The sequence below is a fragment of the Zalophus californianus genome, chromosome 2 (assembly GCF_009762305.2).
Source record: "Zalophus californianus isolate mZalCal1 chromosome 2, mZalCal1.pri.v2, whole genome shotgun sequence".
Classification (NCBI taxonomy): domain Eukaryota; kingdom Metazoa; phylum Chordata; class Mammalia; order Carnivora; family Otariidae; genus Zalophus; species Zalophus californianus.
The window spans coordinates 155,711,096-155,731,730 of NC_045596.1; the positions used below are offsets into that span (position 1 = coordinate 155,711,096).

Sequence of the window (20,635 nt, forward strand, 5' to 3'; positions counted from 1 at the left end):
TCTACCAGGGACAGATAGGAAATATGGGTGCCCCTTCAAGAGGAATCCAGAGATGAGGCCCCTCTGGCGTGGACTGGAAAGTGTCATGCCAGAGCAGCTCCCTGAGCAGTGTGCTGTTCATCAGATGACCTTTGTTTTGTAACTGGAATATTAGAGGTGGAATTGGGCTTTCCCTGAGAAGATCATAATCTTCCCAGATAACTGCTGAGCTTCCCATATCTACCTCTAGTTACCCTTATTAGCTTGAACTATTCGAAGAGAGAGATTATGTCTCTTACTTTCTTTGTAATTTCTGAGTCCTTAGGAATTTTTTTAACAAGTTAAAAAACTCAGCTAACTAAATGAGGTCTTCATTTGAAGGAAAATGGATTCCCAATTTCTTCACAAATACCCTGATGAAGATGTGTAACAGATGTAAGAAAACAGTATACACACAAGTCACCTAGAGAATGTGCAGATTTTTTTTTTACCAAGAAAAGCAAATGATACATAAAATCCCTTTTATCATTTAGAAATCGTTTTTTTTTAAAAATTGAATTTCCTTGAGAGAAGTTTCTGAGTCATTCTGTTGACTTATTTTGAAACTAATTTACTTTTATTCATTTCTATAATTTTCTGATGCAGTAAGTAAAAGATAATTGTGACAAACCCATTCAGATCTGTTCCATTGAAGTCAATTAAATGTTAAGATGAGGTGAACTAGTCATTTAATATTAGATTCACAATCAAATTTATTTCAATTATTTTAGGAACTTGTGCAATTAGGAGTTTTTGCTTATGGCCTATTTAAAGTGATTGTCAGAAAATTTTGAAATATAGAAGGCTTTCATTCTAATTCATTAGTTGTCTCTGTTTTTCTTTTGCTGAATGTAAACTATTTAGAAAAACTGTGTGTTACAAATATTTAAAAATATTCTGTATACATGTTCTACACATGAGTTATTTTTCTTCTATATTGATTGCCTGCTTGTTGAATTTCACTTGTATTGTGAGGATTTAACAAAGAATTTTATAAATATTAAAATGAATAGTTTTCTATAAAAGTCGCATCATTTTTATTATGATAGGTGTGTTAGAAGAAGCCAGATTTTTTGGTATTGACTCATTGATTGAACACCTGGAAGTGGCAATAAAGGTAAGGCTCTTTTTACATTAGCCAGTATTACAGTTATTGTAATATAGTTATTGTAGCTGTCTCTGAAAATGCTCCACTAATTTTTTAATATCTTTTTCAAGAATTCTCAACCACCAGAGGATCACTCACCAATATCTCGAAAGGAATTTGTCCGATTTCTGCTAGCCACGCCAACCAAATCAGAATTGCGTTGCCAGGTAATTAAAGCTGACTTTTGCATGAGTTATTTGTGTCAGCGAAGCTTGTGAGTAAAGCTTTGCATTCTACCACAATTTTTTTTTTGCCTTATGTTCCTTTTTCATGCAAGATAGAATTTAATTATGGGTGATAGCATTGATTTAATCCCAAAGTGGTTAGCAAAAAAAGAGATGTAATGGCCTTTTTTATTATCTAATATGCTTCATGTAGCAGTTTTTGAGTTCATCAGAATTGCAGCAATTAAAATAAAAAGTCAATTGTTTGTACATTTGTTATGTATGGCCAGTCACTGGCAGTTACTTTTATGTATTATTACATTAAAGATTTTAAAAACCTCAGTACTCACTTTTCAATAAAACTACCTTGAATTATTGAATACTTATAAAATATATAAAAATATATAAATAATACCTATCAGTAGGTACATGGCCAACAGAGATTGCTCTTTAGAAATTTCTGCACATAAATGAAGTATAGCCAGGCTGGATTCTAATATTATGTTTAGAGGTTCTTTTACTAAGAACCCATTAAGGACACTGGTTTTATATCTGAGTTTTATCTGATCCTGTCTTCTAATAAACTCCAACTGACTGACCTGCCAATTGCTTCTAAGAAGCTTGGGGGTTAGCTAGTCATTAACTGTAATATAACAGATGGTTTAAATCTTGTGACAGTTTGTCTTTTTTTAATTTTAGGGTTTAAACTTCAGTGGTGCTGATCTTTCTCGTTTGGACCTTCGATACATTAACTTCAAAATGGCCAATTTAAGCCGCTGCAATCTTGCACATGCTAATCTCTGCTGTGCAAATCTTGAGCGAGCTGATCTCTCTGGATCAGTGCTTGACGTAAGAATCGTTTTTTTGTTATAAGAGAGAATTAAATGTTTAGTCTATTGAACAGTCTCAACAAGCAGAAATGATCTTTCTCTCTTATTAGAGCTTTTACTTGAAAACAGATAATTTATTAAGTTGGTAAAACCCAAGGCTCTGAAAGTGAAATGTGTTGGTTTTGCAACTTTGATATCCTTCAATAAATGAAGACCTGAAAGATTTAGTAACTAATAAGAAATTAAATCTTGAAATTAGATCCTCATCTCTTCAATATAGTATACTTTAGAAGGACTTCTGTTTTCAGTGAATTAGGAGGGTAAAGTTGAAAAGGACCTTTGAGATCTTCTATTCAGCCTCATTTCTGGAGTGGGGAAATGTTATTGCTCTAGAGGTATTTGGCAGAGATATTGTGAAATAAACATGATGTGTGTCAGTCTGTGTAAGTTAGCATCTCGGTGGCTCTCCTCCTCTCTCTATATATATACTTATGTGTGTGTGTGTTTACATGTATGTATGTGTGTATGTATATATATATATGTATATATATACACACACACATATATATATACATACACACACTTGACCCTTGCACAACACTGGGGCTAGGGGCACTGACCTCTCTGCAGTCGAAAATCCGCACATAACTTTTGACTCCCCCAAAACCTAACTACTAATAGTCTGCTGTTGACCAGAAGCCTTACCAATAACATAAACAGTTAGCATATATTTTGTATGTCATATGTATTATATACTATACTCTTACAATAAGATGAGATAGAGAAAAGAAAATGTTATTAAGAAAATCATAAGGAAGAGAAAATATATTTACAGTAATGTATTATATTGATTTTTAAAAATCCACATATAGGGGACCTGGGTGGCTCAGTTGGTTAAGCATCCAGGTCTTGATCTCAGAATCATGAATTCGAGCCCCATGTTAGGCTCCACGCTGGGTGTGGTGCCTACTTAAAGAATTGGGGTACCTTAGTGGCTGACAGTTAAGGGTTTGCCTTCGGCTCAGGTCATGATCCCGGAATCCTGGGATCGGGCCCCACATCCCGCTCCTTGCTCAGGGGGAGCCTGCTTCTCCCTGTCCCTCTGCCTGTCTCTCCCCCTGCTGGTGTTCTCTCACTCTCTCTGTCAAATAGATAAAATCTTAAAAAAAGGGGGCGCCTGGTGGCTCAGTCATTAAGCATCTGCCTTCAGCTCAGGTCGTGATCCCAGGGTCCTGGGATCGAGCCCTGCATCGGTCTCCCTGCTTGGCAGGAAGCCTGCTTCTCCCTCTCCCACTCCCCCTGCTTGTGTTCCCTCTCTCACTGTGTCTCTCTCTGTCAAAAAAAAAAAAAAATCCACATATAAGTGGACCCATGCAATCAAACCCATGTTGTTCAAGGGTCAACTATATATATAGGTGTGTGTGTCTGTACATATGTACATCATGTATTTATGTAACAGTTACCTGTGCTAATTTGGGGTTGGAGAATAGATGCAGAAACAACAGTGAAATTTAACTTCTAAACAACTTCAGTTTCCTTAATACCAAGGCCCATGCCTATAGGTGTTTTGAATTAATAATACCTAACATGGTACCTTGGCTTTTTTTTTTTGAGATTTCATTTACTTGAGAGAGAGAGCAAGCACGAGCAGGGGGAGGAGCAGAGGGAGGGAGAGAAGCAGACTCCATGCTGAGTGTGGAGCCTGACACGGGACTCGATCCCAGGACCTGGGATCATGACCTGAGCCCAAGGCAGACACTTAACTGAGCCACCCAGGCATCCCAGTACCTTGCTTTTAGTAGTCATTGAATAAATGTTCATTGAATTTTATAATTTTAGTTTTATTCCGTACTTGCAACCTATTTTTTCATGAAGTTTATGATACCGGATCTATAAAAAAAATCTGCCAATATACATTTCCAGTATTTTCACTCCTTGTCCCATCTTATGAGGAAGAACAACAGTGGTAGCAAAATAAGCAAAAGACTACTAGCACAGAGGAAAGGTTTGAAGGACCTAGTCTTTAAATAGTGAAATGTTGAGAGACCACTCATGTGTGTTTTGTTAAGGACAAAACAAAAAAAGATAAGAAGACAGACTGGGTCATTCAGTACAGCTGATTTTGAGTTCTGTTGAATTGTAGTAATACACCAAACCTGAACCATAATTTTCTTATCTGTAAATACTTGTTCTACCCATACTGTATAATTGGTAAACTGAAGTGCTGTAGAATTATAAGTTTAATTACTAAATGATGGAAATGGCGCATGTTGAAGAGTCATTGCCCAGGGTATATAGGTTGTGAAGTCAAAACTAATTGCTAATTTTCCTTGGCATTGAGGATGATTGCTAATGAGTAGCTGTCATATCCACAAAATAGGATGTGTGCTAAGCTCTCTGCCACACAAGATGTACTTAATGGGTCCACCACTCTTTTTGAACTTCTCACCCAGTGTATCACTCACAGGCTGTGAGGCCTTTCCATAGGAGCCATGCGATTCTCCTGTCAGCCAGGGTGATCGCAGTTGCTCTCCTGTTAAGCAGAAATCTGTGCCATGTTATCTATTTTGTCAGCATGCTTTAGAGTGTTTGTTCTACATACTCTGCCTGCTATCAGTGACTTCAGCCTGCTGCATAGAAGCTGGTGTAATAATTCAGTTGTTACGTATCCATTGCATATTCCCATCCAAGATTGATAAATGGTAACAGGGACCTTGATGGTCATCACGTATGACCCTCTTGTTTGGTAGACTGAGACACTGAAACCAAGCGATTTGCCCAAGCCCAGAAAGGCTAGTTTGTTAGCAGAGTTGGAGCTAGACTCTACTCTTAATCCCCTTCACCTATTTCACCCATTTGTTTGTTTATTTCTTAAATTCCATGAGAGTGAAATCATACGCTATTTTTCTTTCTCTGACTTACTTCATTATGCCCTCTACCTCCATCCATGTTGTTACAAATGACAAGATTTCATTCTTTTTTATGGCTGAGTAATATTCGTGTGTGTGTGTGTGTGTGTGTGTGTGTATGTGTGTGTGTACCACATCTTTATCCATTCATTTATCGATGGACACTTGGGTTTCTTCCATATCTTTGCTCTTGTAAATAATGCTGTTATAAACACTGGGGTACATATATATCTTTTTGAATTAGTATTTTTATTTTCTTTGGGTAGATACCCATTAGTGGGATTACTGGATCATATGGTAATTCTATTTTTAATTTTTTGAGGAACCTCCATACTGTTTTCTGGAGTGGCTGCCCCAGTTTGCTTTCCCACCAACAGTGCACAAGGGTTCCTTTTTCTCCACAACCTCGTCAACACTTATTTCTTGTGTTTTTTATTTTAGCCATTCTAACAGGTATGAGGTGACATCTCATTGTGGTTTTGAATTGCATTTCCCTGATGATGAGTGATGTTGAGCATCTTTTAATGTGTCTGTTGGCCATCTGAATGTCGTCTTTGGAGAAATATCTGTTCTTCTGCCCATTTTTTAACTGGATTATTTGTTGTTTTGGTGTTGAGTTGTATAGGTTCTTCATATATTTTGTATATTAACCCCCTATTGGATATGTAATTTGCAAATATCTTCTCCCATTCAGTAGGTTGTCTTTTTGCTTTATGATTTCATTTGCTGTGCAGAAGTATTTTATTTTGATGTAGTCCCAATAATTTAATTTTGTTTTTGTTTCCCTTGCCAAAGGAGACTTATCTAGAAAAATGTTTCTATGGCTGATGTCAAAGAACTTACTGCCTGTGTTCTCTTCTAGCATTTTTACGGTTTCAGGTCTCACATTTAGGTCCTTAATCCATTTTGAGTTTATTTTTGTGTATGATATAGGAAAGTGGTCCAGTTTCATTCTTTTGCATGAAGCTGTCCAGTTTTCCCTGCACCATTTGTTGAAGAGACTTTTTCCCATTGTGTATTCTTGCCTCCTTCGTCATAGATTTTTTTTTTTTTGATGGGGGCAGGGCAAGGGAGAGGAAGAGAGAGAATCTTGAGTAGGCTCTCCACCCAGTGGAGTCTGACGTGGGGCTCGATCTCATGACCCTGAGATCATGACCTGAGCTGAAATCAAGAGTCAGACACTTAACTGAGTTACCCAGGCGCCCCTCCTTTGTCATAGATTAATCAACAATAAAAGTGTGGGCTTATTTCTGGACTCCGTTCTGTTGAGCTGTATGTCTGTTTTTGTGTCAGTATCATACTATTTTGATTACTACAGCTCTGTAGTATACCTTGAAATCTGGGATTGTGATACCTTGAGTTTTGTTCTTCTTTTTCAGGATTGCTATTCAGGGTCTTTTGTGTTTCCATATAAATTTTAAGATTATTTGTTCTAGTTCTGTGGAAAATGCTGTTGGTATTTTGATTGGGATTGCATTAAACTTCTTGATTGCTTTGGGTAGTATGGACATTTTAGCAGTATAGGTTCTCCCAATCCATAAGCACAGAATATCTTTCTATTTGTGTCATCTTCAGTTTGTTTCATCAGTGTTTTATAATTTTCAGAGTACAGGTCTGTCATCTCCTTGGTTAAGCTTATTCCTAGGTATTTTATTCTTTTTGGTGCAATTTTAAGTAGGATTGTTTTCTTAATTTCTCTTCCTTCTACTTCATTATTAGTGTATGGAAATACAACAGATTTCTGTATATTGATTTTTGTATCCTGCGACTTTACTGAATTCAGTTATCAGTTTTAGGATTTTTTGGTGGACTCTTTTGGGTTTTCTCTATAGAGTATCATGTCATCTACAAATAGTGAAAGTTTTACTTCTTCCTTACCAATTTGAATTCCTTTTATTTCTGTTTTCTTGTTTGATTGCTATGGCTAGGACTTCCAGTACTCTGTTAAATGAAAGTGGTTCGAGTGGATATCCTTGTCTTGTTCCTTACCTTAGAGGAAAAGCTCTCAGTTTTTCCCCGTTAAATATTAGCTGAGGGTTTTTCATGTATAGGCTTTATTATGTTGAGGTATGTTCCTCTAAGCCTACTTTGTTGAGGGTTTTTATCATAAATGGATGTTGTACTTGCTAAATGCTTTTTCTGCATCTGTTGAAATGGTCACATGGTTGTTACCTTTTCTCTTGTTAATGTGATGTTGATACATGTTGATTGATTTGCAAATATTATTTGTATTTTTGTGTGCTGGGAATAAATTCCACTTGATCATGGTGAATTCAGTTTTTTTTAATGAAATATTGTTGCATTCGGTTTGCTCCGGTTGTGTTGAAGATTTTTGCATCTGTGTTCATCAGAGATACTGGTTTGTGGTTTTTGTTTTTGTTTTTTGTTTTTTGTAGTCTCTTTATCTAGTTTTGGTATCAGGTTAATAATTCCTCATAGACGGAATTTGGAGTCTTTCCTTCCTCTTTTAGTTTTTGGAATAGTTTGAACAAAATGTGTATTAACTCTTCCTTAAACGTTTGGTAGAATTCTGATGGGAGTTTTTCAATTACTTACTCAATTTCATTGCTACTAATCAGTCTGTTCAAGTTTTTTATTTCTTCCTGATGCAGTTTTGGGAGAATATTATGTTTCTAGGAATTTATCCATTTCTTCTAGGTTGCCCCATTTATTGGCACATAATTTTTCATAATATTCTCTTTAATCCTTAGTATTTCTGTGGTGTCAGTTATTATTTCTCCTCTTTCATTATTTTATTCAAGTCCTCTTTTTTTTTTTATGAGTCTGGCTAAAGGTTTATCAGTTTTATTGAACCTTTCAAAGAAGAAGCTCCTGGTTTCATTGATCTGTTCTATTGTTCTTTTCGTCTCTATTTCATTTATTTTTGTTTTAATCTTTACTCTTCCTTCTACTGGCTTTGGGCTTTGTTTATTCTTCTTTTTCTAGTTCCTTTAGGTATAAAGTTAAGTTGTTTGAGATTTTTCTTGCTTCTTGAGGTAGGCCTATATTGCTGTAATCTTCCCCTGAGAACAGCTTTTGCTGCATTCCAAAGATTTTGGACCATTGTATTTTCATTTTCATTTTTCTCCATGTATGTGTTTTATTTCCTCTTTGATTTCTTCGTTGACCCACTGTTGAGTAGCATGTTATTTAATCTCCATGTATTTGTTCTTTCTACTTTTTTCTAGTTTCATGCCATTATGGTCAGAAAAGTTGCATGATATGATTTGTCTTTTTGAATTTGTTGAGACTTGTTTGTGGCCTAACATATGATCTATACTGGAGAATGTTCCCTTTGCACCTGGAACATGTATGTGTATTCTAAACAAAGAATGTGTATTACATTGTTTTGGGGTGGAATGTTCTGAAATAACTTTTAGATCCATCTGGTCTAATGTGTCATTCAAAGCCACTGTTTCCTTGTTGATTTTCTGTCTGGATGATCTATCCATTGATGTAAGTGGGGTGTTAAAGTCCTGTATTGTTGATGTATTACAATAATTTTTTTCCTTTATGTCTGTTAATAATTGCTGTATGTATTTAGTCACTCCAAATAAATATTTGCCATTGTTCTATCCTCTTGTTGCATTGTTCCCTTTATCATTATGTAGTGTCCTTTGTTGCTTGTTACAGTCTTTGTTTTAAAGTCTATTTTGTCTGAGATACAAGTTTTGCTACTCCAGCTTTCTTTTCACTTCCATTTGCATAGTAAATGATCTTCCATTCCTTCACTTTTTTTTTAAGATTTATTTATTTATTTGAGAGAGCGAGTGAGCACAGGGAGGGGCAGAGGGAGAGAGAGAATCCTCAAACAGAGGCTCCCTGCTGAGGGTAGAGTCTGATATGGGGCTCAATCCCAAGACCTTGAGTTCATGACCTAATTTTAAGAGTTGGATGCTTAACTGACTGTTTCACCCAGACACCTCTCCACCCCTTCACTTTCAATCTTCATATGTCTTTAGGTCTGAAATGAGTCTCTTGTAAGCAGCATATAGATGGTTCTTGCTTTTTTTATCCATTCAGTCAGCCTCTATCTTTTTTTTTTTTTTTTTTAAGATTTACTTATTTATGAGAGTGAGAGAATGAGCAGGGGGGGAGAGGCAGAGGGAGTGGGAGAGAAAATCCTCAAGCAGACATCACGCTGAAGGTGGAGCGTGAAGCTGGGCTCAATCCCAGGACCCTGAGATTATGACCTGAGCCAAAACCAAGTATTGAACGCTCAACTGGCTGAGCCACCCAGGCAACCCAGCCTATATCTTTTGATTGGAGCATTTAGTGTATTTACATTCAAAGTAATTAATGATATATATGTACTTACTGCCATTTTGTTACTTGTTTTACAGTTGTTTTTGGAGTTCTTTGTTTCTTTTTTCTCTTGCACTCTTCCCTTGTGGTTTGATGGCTTTCTTTAGTGATTTGCTTGGATTCCTTTCTTTTTATTTTTTTGTATATCCATTACAGGTTTTTGATTTGTGGGCTCATATATTACATCTTAGGTGTATAGGTATCTATATAAGGTTGATAGTTGCTTAAATTTGAACCCATCTTAAATGCACTAAATTTTTTACTCACTCGCCTCTCCGGCCCCCAACACACACACATTTTATGTAGATGGTGTCATATTACATCTTTTTATTTTGTGAATTCCTTGACTTATTTTTATGGGTATAACTGATTTTAATGCTTTGGTGCTATAACCTCCATACTGGTTTTATATATAAGTGATTCATCTACCACTTTTATTTTATTTGCATTTACCTGTGAAATTTTTCCTTTCCTAATTCTCTTACTCCTGATTATGTCCTTTTTTTCCATTAAAGAATTGCCTTTAACATTTCTTATAAAGCTGGTTTAGTGGTGATGAACTGCTTTAACCTTGTTTGGGAAACTCTCTATCTCCTTGTATTATTAATGATAACCTTGCTGGGTAGAGTGTAATGGGTTTCAGGTGTTTTCCTTTCAGCACTTTGAATATGTCATGCCCCTCCCTTCTGGCCTCCTGTGTCTGCTGAAAAATCAGCAGATCACCTTACGGGGTTTCCCTTGTATATAACTTTTTTTTTTCTTGGTGCTTTTAAATTCTCTATCACTACTTTTTGCAATTTTAATTATGTCTCTTGGTGTGAACGTCCATGGGTTGATTCTTTTGAGGTCTCTGTGCCCCCTGGATCTGGATTTCTCTTTCCTTCCCCAGATTCAGGATGTTTGTAGCTATTATTTCTGCAAATAAATTTTCTGCCCCCTTTCTGTCTCTTCTCTGAGATCTGTGCCGTGCATATGTTAGTACACTTGATGTCACTGAGTTCCCTTAACCTAGTCTCATTTTTTTATTCTTTTTTCTTTTTTGCTGTTCATCTTGGTTGCTTTCCATTACTCTGTCCTCCAGCTCACTGATCCATTCTTCTGTTTCCTCTGGTCTACTGTTTACTCCCTCTAGTGTATTTTTAATTTCAGTTCTTCGTCTATGATTGATTCTTTTATATTTTCTCTTTGTTAAGGGTCTCACTGAGATCCTTCACTCTTCGCAGCTCTTTATGATCATTATTTTGAATTCTCCATCAGGCATATAGCTTATCTCCATTTCATTTAGCTCTTTTGCTGTGATTCTGTCCTGTCCTTTCATTTGAGACATATTCCTCTGTTTCCTCATTTTGTCCAACTCTCTGTGTGTTTCCGTGTATTAGGGGAGTCAGCTATGTCTTCTGCCCTTAAAAGTAGTGGCCTTATGAAGAAGAGGTCCTGGAGTGGTCTGTAGTTCAATGGCCTTTGTTCACCAGAACCAGGCACTTCGGGCAGAAGTGTCTCCTATATGTGTTACATGTGCCCTACTGTTGTGGCTGAGCTGCTTTTGCCTTCAGTCCAGCTGGCTGCTTCAGTGCTTTTTCCTGTTGTGGCCAGGTTTGGTCCCTGTGCTGTAAAGGGCCAGTCTGGGGCCACCTTGGGCTTATAGTTGGCTCAGCCCAGATGCCAGCCCCCAACCTGTTGGCTGGTGCTGCAGTCACACCTAACTGCAGGGTGCTCTCCCTGTGCTGTCACTGTGGGAACTTTCGATAATAGTTACAGTCTGTTTTACCTGGGTGCACACCACAGAGAACCAGAGACATTTATTTTCATATTCTCAGCTTCCAGTCTTGTTGGTATTTTCGAGTATTTAAAAGACCTTATTAGGTCTTTTAGTTACCGTGGTCCTTCCGGGTCCTCGCCTATCCTACCTCTCAGTCTGAGCTCCTGTACTACCTTGTGTAAATGCCAAGGCGCAGATGGGAAAGTATGTGTGCATTTCGCAATTTGCTGTGATTTGAAATGATCTGTAGTGTATCTCCCTTTCCATAGAATTGACTATAGGGTGAATGAAATTGCACTTACAAAACAGGATTTTTTTGTTAGGTATGGCAATAACATAACTTGATCAGCCTTAGGATTTTAGAATCCTCACTGTTGTTTTAATGACAACTACAGTTGTCATTTATAGAGTGCCTTACAATTTTTAAGACAGCTTTACATTTATCATCTACTTTGATGGTCACAATCTGTGAAGTTCTAATGTTAATGTCACCTGTATAGCTTCCTGTCTTATCCAGTTGCCGTTAGAGTTCAAATCCGATGACATTGAATCCTCAGAGATAAATTAACATAATTTAAAATTCTAACATATATTTTCTAGTTTTTTACTCTTTGTATTTTGCACTGTAATTTCGGTGTCAAGGTTGTGAATGTTGTGTAGTAGTGGTTGGTACAGAAAGACCCAGCAAACAACTTGTAGTGTTTTATAGCCAAATGAGGCCTAGAACTGCTGGCCTTATATTCTGACCTTTGAAATGAAGGTAGTTAATAGCAGGATTGAACATCAAGAATTTTGTTGATTCCTACAGAAATAAGGAAGAGAAATCCCTACCCCTGACAAGGCTATGCCTTCCTTGCCCACACATTTCAGCTCTCACGTCACACCCAGGGCTGTTCCTGAAAATAGAACTAGGATGTCATAATTCTGACTCTCCAGCTGTTTCATCTAAACTCTTACATTTTGTGTAAAATGGACATGCTATTGTTAATTGGGCTGTTTTTTTCTCTTAAAATGGTTCTTCTGAAGGAACTATTTCTTAAAATAGTTCTCGGTTCTTAGTCTAGTTGGAAAAGTCTTCATTGTAAACAGAAAATAATTGATGGTGAGTGTATGGAATTGAGCTTGTCTATTTTTTCTTTTATTGTTTGAGCCAATTTTTTCTTATCCAAACAAAATTCTGAAGGTTAAAACATGGACTTCTCTGCTTTCCTTGCCAGTGCGCAAATCTCCAGGGAGTCAAGATGCTCTGTTCTAATGCAGAAGGAGCATCCCTGAAACTGTGTAATTTTGAAGATCCTTCTGGTCTTAAAGCCAATTTAGAAGGTGAGCTTCTATCTATAATTATATTTTCTAAGGTGAGAACACCGTGAAGTAAAAAGCCCAACAAAATAATTGTTACGGGAAAGTCATGACCACTGTAGGGGGATATAGATTTCTTCTCTCCTCATACTTGGAGAATAAACAAGAGTAAGTCCTATCTTGGTCTCAGTCATGTGTCACGCAAGAAGTTAGGGAAAAATCCAGCCTTTAATATTGAATAAGGCTTTAGTTGGAGAATTAAATATCAGCATCTCAAGCCTTGAAACTAAACGGCATACCCTTACACTGACTAAAATGAATTTCAGTTTGCACAAAGCCAGTCAGTTTTTGTCATTGTTAGATTTAATGTTTTGTTTATGAATTCCTGTTGCTCTGTTGTGTCAGTGAACTGGTCACTTTGTTTAGTTGTATGTTTAGAATACAGGGTATTTACCTTCCTTATCATAAACTTACGGAGGCTGTTATAAAAGTACTTAAGAGCGAATTGAATTCCTCCCTCAAAAATACAGACTAAAACATTCTTAATTCATAGTATAAGCAAACAGTTTTCTAACAATGAACTCTTTCTATGTGGAAGTTGGTTGAGAGACTGAGATTTATGGTTCACAGAGTTCTTTCCAAAAATTAAAGGAGCTTGTCATCATTCACCTCCATTAAGTCATCCTGCAGTTTTTTAAAGGTAGATGACTATAAATATTTTTAAGTTCAACTGCTCCCCAAATATGTTCACTTTAGGTGCTAATCTGAAAGGTGTGGATATGGAAGGAAGTCAAATGACAGGAATTAACCTGAGAGTTGCTACCTTAAAAAATGCAAAGTTGAAGAACTGTAATCTCAGAGGAGCAACTCTGGCAGGAACTGATTTAGAGGTGAGTCGCCAATTTCTAAAGAGTTTTTGTTAATCTACAATTACGGAGTATCTCATGCAAAATTTATTGAAATCATAAACAAAGTAGTTGGCTGGCAAAAACTGCCAAGTGGCATACCAACACAGCTGGAGGGATTTTTTTTATCGATTGCTTGGTTCAACCAATTGAAACCCCAGGGCAGGATTCAGTTACACAAGTCATAGATACCAGTCTCCGATTTGAAGATTCATCTGACGTTTGCTCTAAGTTGATTTCATTTCTCCTCTTTTCCTTGGGTCTCCTTCAAGTAGATCAGTTTGATGGGTATTTTTATTAATCTGACTTACTGTGTTTTTTTTTTTTTAAGATTTTTATTTATTTGACACAGAGAGATAGAGAACACAAGCAGGGGGACCAGCAGGCCCAGGGAGAAGCAGGCTCCCCGCTGAGCAGGGAGCCTGATGCGGGGCTTGGTCGTGACCTGAGCTGAAGGCAGATACTTAACCAGCTGAGCCACCCAGGCGCCCTTTATTGTGTTTTTCTTAAGTTTTAATTCCAAACAGAATTAAATGGAGTCAGATTTTTTTTTAACTACTTGAGAAATTTAAAAGATATCCAGGTTTGAAATCAGGTTCAAAGAAAGCCTGTTCTAAATCGGAATCATGTTCTTTTTGAATCTCATGTCCATGCATCTCTTTCATCAGAATTCTGTATGTTGTCTTGACTTGGCAAATGCAGCTAGCAGACTTCAGCGCTGTTGATGGGTCTCTCAGTGCTGTCCAGTAGCACTTTTTGCAATGCTAGACACGTTCTAAATCTGTTTAGTACAGTAGCAACCAGCTACTAGGGCTGTTGAGCACTTGAAATGTGGCCAGTGCTACTGAGAAATGGATTTTTTATTTTATTTCATTTTAATTCATTTAAATATAAGTAGCCATGTGTGGTTGTTGCCATCATATTGAACAGTACAGCCCTGTCCCAGAAAATCTGACCTGGGTTGGATTGGAGAGAATAGTAGGTCAAAATTTGGCTTGTTATTGATTTGTTTCTTTTAATGTTTTTGCCTGTTCTCTTGATAGATCTTAGCAACAGAGTGGCAGTCCCCATTAAACTTAAAGGAAAAAGAACCAGTCTAAGGCCAAAAGTATAAACCTATTATAAGCACAATTATTTAATTTTTTATTATTGGTACTGTCAGACCAAAGATGATGATTTTTCCCCTTAGTTTTAGTTAACCATGTAGTCAAAGTCTTCTTGATTGCAACGACTAATCAGGTTGACTGTTGAAGGGCAGCTGGTGACATTCTGTCCTAAAAGGTTATATGCCATTGCCCACCATCCCCAGGGACTTATCCAAAATCTGTCTCATCTGCCATTCTGTAATCTCAAGAGAAATTTAAAAACAGCTCCCAATTGTGGTGGTAGTTAACTGTTGTATACATTTGCTAAAAATCATTGAACTGCATATAATTTGGGGGTTTAAAAAAAAGGCAGTTCCCTGCTATAAAAATGTTCGAGTTGAGGAATGGCAAAAATCTCTTACATAATTTAATTTAGTAAGTAAAATCTCTTTTGCTCAGATTTTTTTTTAATAGTGTTTCCCAGCCCTACTCATGCCTTTTGTTGTCATTGTTGGATTGTAGTAAATTTGCATAGATAATATTTACTACATTGGAGTCCATTCTGGGTTTTATTTTATTTTTTTTTTAAGATTTTATTCATTCATTTGACAGAGAGAGATACAGCGAGAGAGGGAACACAAGCAGGGGGAGTGGGAGAGGGAGAAGCAGGCTTCCTGCCGAGCAGGGAGCCCGATGTGGGGCTCGATCCCAGGACCCTGGGATCATGACCCGAGCCAAGGCAAACGTTTAACGTCTGAGTCACCCAGGTGCCCCTCATTCTGGGTTTTAAATGACTGATTCTAAAATATATGAAAGGAAGAAACATGCTTCCTCTTTAACCTTTATCTCTATTTGTAATGGTCAGCCTGAGCATCACCTAGAGAAAACAAATCCAATCGAAGAAAATCTGACTTCTTTCCTAAAACAAGTTTTCCAGAAATAACTGATTTTCATGTGCCCCAGGAGTCCTTTTGATAGGGAACAGAGAAGGCCCTAAACCTCCATTTGAATCTTGTGAATATTGTTTTTGTCTTGCAGAACTGTGATCTGTCTGGCTGTGATCTTCAAGAAGCCAACCTGAGAGGTTCCAACGTGAAGGGGGCGATATTTGAAGAGATGCTGACACCCCTACACATGTCACAAAGTGTCCGATGAGAATTTCAGGGCTGGAGGAAGGAGTCCCAGATGCAAAATGTTTTCCTGATCACTTTTTTTTTCTCCACCCACTCAGTTGTCTAGAAGAAATAACACTGTAAGGGAATAAAAAAAAAAAAATTTAGAGGATTATGCTCGTTCTCCGTGGTGCATAAAGGAAAAAAGTGACTTTTTTCCACATTCTGATTTTAACAAAGAAGCACTCATGTAATGGATGTAGGGAAGCTATATTATCTTGCTGCCTTTTGACTGGAGGTCGGGGGATTTGCCTGGCCTTATGACCAGGAATAGGATCTATTATATTTGCTTTTAAATAGGCATGATGTGGAAATCCATCTTGTTTTGAAATGTACTTGAGGATTTTAATTTATGAAAAGCACAACATATGCAATTATATTTATTGAATCTCTAAATGCAGTATGGATATTTAAATTGTTAAACTTTATGAAAATTTTGCAGAGTTCAGGTTTATTAATAGCTTTAGTGATGCACTCCCCTACTTTAAATACCTGTCACGCTGTGTGGATATGGTGAGATCAGATTTCCCAAGGCTCTCTCTTTCAGGTTCATTTTTATCATGTTTATTTTTTAGAACAAAGCAGTAGCTAAGTTAAATTCTTGGTTCTTACTGATTGAGACAGAGTGAAAGGAAAGACATCATTGTCAGCTCAAGTTAAGGTGGAACTCTCCAGATGGACAAAGAATTTACCTATTACTACAGCTTTTAAGTGAGCATCCTTAGAATTTCATTTGAAGCAAGTTCCACTCAACGCCAGGCCAGGCAATTTTATCCACTTTACTAGCCTTGTCTTCTCCTGTACAGTCAAAACAAGCATAGGAAGATATGTCAAAAGCAGAAAGCCAAGGTGCACTATTAATTTAATTCAAATGCCAAATAGTTTAAACAGGGCCAGCTTAGAAATAGGTATTAATAAATCCCAGTCCAAGCTATAAAATATGAATGAATGTGGCAGTCATCTTTTGGGCCTCAACATAACTGCAGCTGAACCCTACAGTGGGGAATAAGGGGATTTTAAACTGACAGTTTGATTATAGCCATCAAAAACTGAAATAAGAATAAAGGCATTCGGCTGGTCCAAGATGTAATACCAATCAGTCAGCACCTGTGGGTCTTTGACTTCTATTTTCTGGTTTTGTTTAAAGAAATTCTAGCCTGATTTTCTTGAGTCCTCATCTCTGCGGTAGCAGAAACAGGGCCTATCCTCCCTTACCAGTAACGCGTGTCCTTATGTCTGCCCCAAGAGCAGGGATATAAGCTGTGTCCAAATAGGTTCTGAATTCTACAGACTCATCAGTTTGAAGCAATGAATCATTAAGAACTACTTTGTCTCCTCTGGGAGAATGACATGTCTTCAATATTCACATCGCTTCTTCTATATATACATATGCAAAGCTTTCCTTAACAGTAAAGGGTACAACATGCATAGTGGGAGATCGGACCTTTACAAGTGAGGGAAAGCAACTTCAGAAATGAATTATTTTCTTTGTTTTATTATTTTTACCAAGACAGAGAAGTATTGAGAGATATCTATTTTCATAATCAATATGTGCCTAAATTATATTTAAATCATTTCACTCTGTACTATATATTTTCAAGAATTATAGAATGTGTTGTTCATCCACTTAAGGGTACCTCTGTAGACGTAACTGAAAACTGCAGAAGAATCTGAAAGATCTAAACGTGGTTTGCTTAGCAACTGCGGATTTGGGATCTAATGTACACTGCATTAATAAATGATGTGAAATGCTGAAAAGGAGTTTCTTGTCGTGCTTTTGAAAATCAGCACTTTACCATATTTTGCTTACATTTCTTCAGCGTATGTTGATGACCAACCCCAAGGATCTGGGTGGAAAAGGAGATGCAACACTTAGAACCGATTAGTCTCTTGGAAAGTGCCGTTAAAGTAAATTTACTTCTTAAAGCGTGATTATTTTATGACCCTCTTTTTAAAATCCACCATGCTAACAACACAAAGAGATTTCATCAATTCTGAAACAACAAGACTGCCTCCCAATAATTCATCTAATTTGGGTTACTCTTTAGCTGATGAACATTACAAGTTAGCTTTATTAGGTTAAGAACATTTTCCCCAACACATTCTCACCTGACTCCTGGGAGAGAAAATTTTGAGGGAGGAGTTTCAAAATTGTAAAACTTCTATTAAACCTAGTGATGGAACATGTCTGTACACAGGTAAAAATACAGATGGGGTGGGGGACTAGAGAAAAGTTTTAACCTAAATTATTAGATTACCTACAAGGATAAAATTCAGTATTTGTGTAATTGTTCAGAGCCATGGGTATTATGTTGTAATATAATCTAGTTCTTCCAACTACAGTTTCAAAAAAATTTTAGTAGGAAATATTGCAAACTCATTTTCTTATGAAGGTTACTATCATAAATTAGGACTTGGAATATTTTCTCCAGTTGCTCATTTTATGAATTGGTGACATACTGTAAATCTAGCCCCGTGTCAACTTCAAATCATGTTTAATGAAAAGCCCTAGAATTTCATTAAATTTCCAAGGAGGTATTACCTTTAAAATTAAAAGGTACACCTCTGCGAAGAAAAGTGGTTACATTTTCTGTACAAAGCATCTTATGCAAGGATTAATTCTCTGAAAGCCTTTCACAACCTTTATGTCAGCAGGAGTTCACCATGGATTCCTCCTGCTGAGATTTTACATTAGGGCAAAAAAGAGGCTTGCATCCGTCACTCATCAAGATTACGGAATCATTATTGTAGCACTTTAATAGTTTTGAGTTGTTTCTTTTAATAATGTTGAAAATGAAACCATTTTCCCTCTAAAGCCATACACTTCAAGATCTGGAAATTTCTAAATTGAGAAAAAACTTATGACAACTATAAAATCCAATTACTTAAAGCCAGTTTACTAAATTAAGCTTCATGATAAACGGGATCTATCCTTGGAACTATGAAAAGGTTCAAAGTTTGTCACTGAACATCGAAATTCCATTAATTTCATATTTGATCTCTTGATACTGTAGAAAATAAATCTGGCCTTTGCCCTTGAGATCTATGTGCCCTAAGAATATGTGCCCTAAGACACAGATTTGGCATAAAGCATACTCCATGTGGCTGTGTTCATTCAAAAATTTCAAAACATGTTTCAAAAGTTTAATACCAGGCGCCTGGGTGGCTCAGTTGGTTAAGCGACTGCCTTCGGCTCAGGTCATGATCCTGGAGTCCCGGGATCGAGTCCCGCATCGGGCTTCCTGCTCAGCGGGGAGTCTGCTTCTCCCTCTGACCCTCTTCCCTCTCGTGCTTTCCATCTCTCATTCTCTCTCTCTCTCAAATAAATAAAATCTTAAAAAAAAAGTTTAATACCAACTGATAGAAATAAGCTACAAGAAATCCACTGATGCTTAACCAAAGTGCTTAACATGACAGTAAGGGTCAGACATCTTAATTCCCATTTCCTTAGTCCTGACTAATGACCACATCTGCTTAAGGAACACTGTTAGAAGCACACCTCTTTCAGCAAATAGAAAATCAATTGGACAATTTGAACACTGTTCAAACATAATGAACTCTTGTTGAAAAAGAGCCTCTCATTAACTTTGTATTACACTGAGGTAAGTCTCATGTCAAAATGGCACTTAAATTATTCAGTGTCTAAAGAAATAAAGTAATTTAAATGAAATAAATCACTTTTTTTTTTTTAATTCCCCTGTTTGCAAGTATACTTGAAATCTTCTCTACCCTCTCGTGAGACTCTGACAACCGCCACAGAAATGGCTGGGGAAAGCAGGGAGTTAATTTGCCCTCAACATTGCTCTTTATGCTGACATTCTTGCAAATGTAATTGTTCCAGAAGACACTGGGCAATGACTAATTGGTTCAGATCCTACCAGAGGAGAAACTGCCAATCCCAGCTCTAAAATGAACAAATATCCGGTGATTTTTAACCATTTTACTACTTAGCTAATGTAATAGGCCTCACAGACAATCGTGCTGGAAGGTTTAATTCTATGTCAGATAAGACACATCTTTGGTGCAGAAATAGAGGAAGCATTAAGCCTAATCTGGTTTAAAGGTCCTTACTTTTCATTCATTCATTCATTCATTCGAACTTAAACTTATTGAATGCTGACTAAATGTTAGGGATTTATTTTATTTATTTTTTTATGTGCATTTTTCAAATGCTTTTTAAAAATTTTTTATTGTTATGTTAATCACCATACATTACATCATTAGTTTCTGATGTAGTGTTCCATGATTCATTGTTTGTGCATAACACCCAGTGCTCCACGCAGAATGTGCCCTCTTTAATACCCATCACCAGGCTAACCCATCCCCCCACCCTCCTCCCCTCCAGAACCCTCAGTTTGTTTTGCAGAGTCCATCGTCTCTCATGGTTCATCTCCCCCTCCGACTTACTCCCCTTCATTCTTCCCCTCCTGCTATGTTCTTCTTTTTCTTTTTTCTTAACATATGTTGCATTATTTGTTTCGGAGGTACAGATCTGTGATTCAACAGTCTTGCACACTTCACAGCGCTCACCATAGCACATACCCTCCCCAATGTCTATCACTCAGCCACCCCATCCCTCCCACCCACCCCACCACTCCAACAACCCTCAGTTTGTTTCCTGAGATTAAGAATTCCTCATATCAGTGAGGTCATATGATATATGTCTTTCTCTGATTGACTTATTTCACTCAGCATAACACCCTCCACTTCCATCCACGTCGTTGCAAATGGCATGATCTCATTCCTTTTGATGGCTGCATAATATTCCATTGTGTATATATACCACTTCTTCTTTATCCATTCATCTGTTGATGGACATCTTGGCTCTTTCCACAGTTTGGCTATTGTGGACATTGCTGCTATAATCATCGGGGTGCACGTACCCCTTCGGATCCCTACATTTGTATCTTTGTGGTAAATACACAGTAGGGCAATTGCTGGATCGTATGGTAGCTCTATTTTCAACTGTTTGAGGAACCTCCATACTGTTTTCCAGAGTGGCTGCACCATCTGGCATTCCCACCAACAGTGTAGGAGGGTTC

The 20,635-nt window shown here is 37.2% G+C and overlaps 1 protein-coding gene across 3 annotated transcripts in view; it reads left to right on the top strand.

Annotated features, from left to right (window-relative positions):
* The window catches only part of KCTD9 (potassium channel tetramerization domain containing 9), a 36,519-nt gene extending 19,168 nt beyond the window's left edge, over positions 1-17,351 (top strand). For all 3 annotated transcript variants that reach the window (XM_027599759.2, XM_027599760.2, XM_027599758.2), the window contains 6 exons: positions 1,068-1,135; positions 1,237-1,332; positions 2,029-2,178; positions 12,350-12,455; positions 13,188-13,321; positions 15,460-17,351. In XM_027599759.2, the coding sequence (XP_027455560.1) occupies positions 1,068-1,135; positions 1,237-1,332; positions 2,029-2,178; positions 12,350-12,455; positions 13,188-13,321; positions 15,460-15,576 (671 nt within the window). In that variant the 3' untranslated portion in view covers positions 15,577-17,351. The remainder of the gene's footprint in view (positions 1-1,067; positions 1,136-1,236; positions 1,333-2,028; positions 2,179-12,349; positions 12,456-13,187; positions 13,322-15,459) is intronic.
* The last annotated feature ends 3,284 nt before the right edge of the window (positions 17,352-20,635 follow it).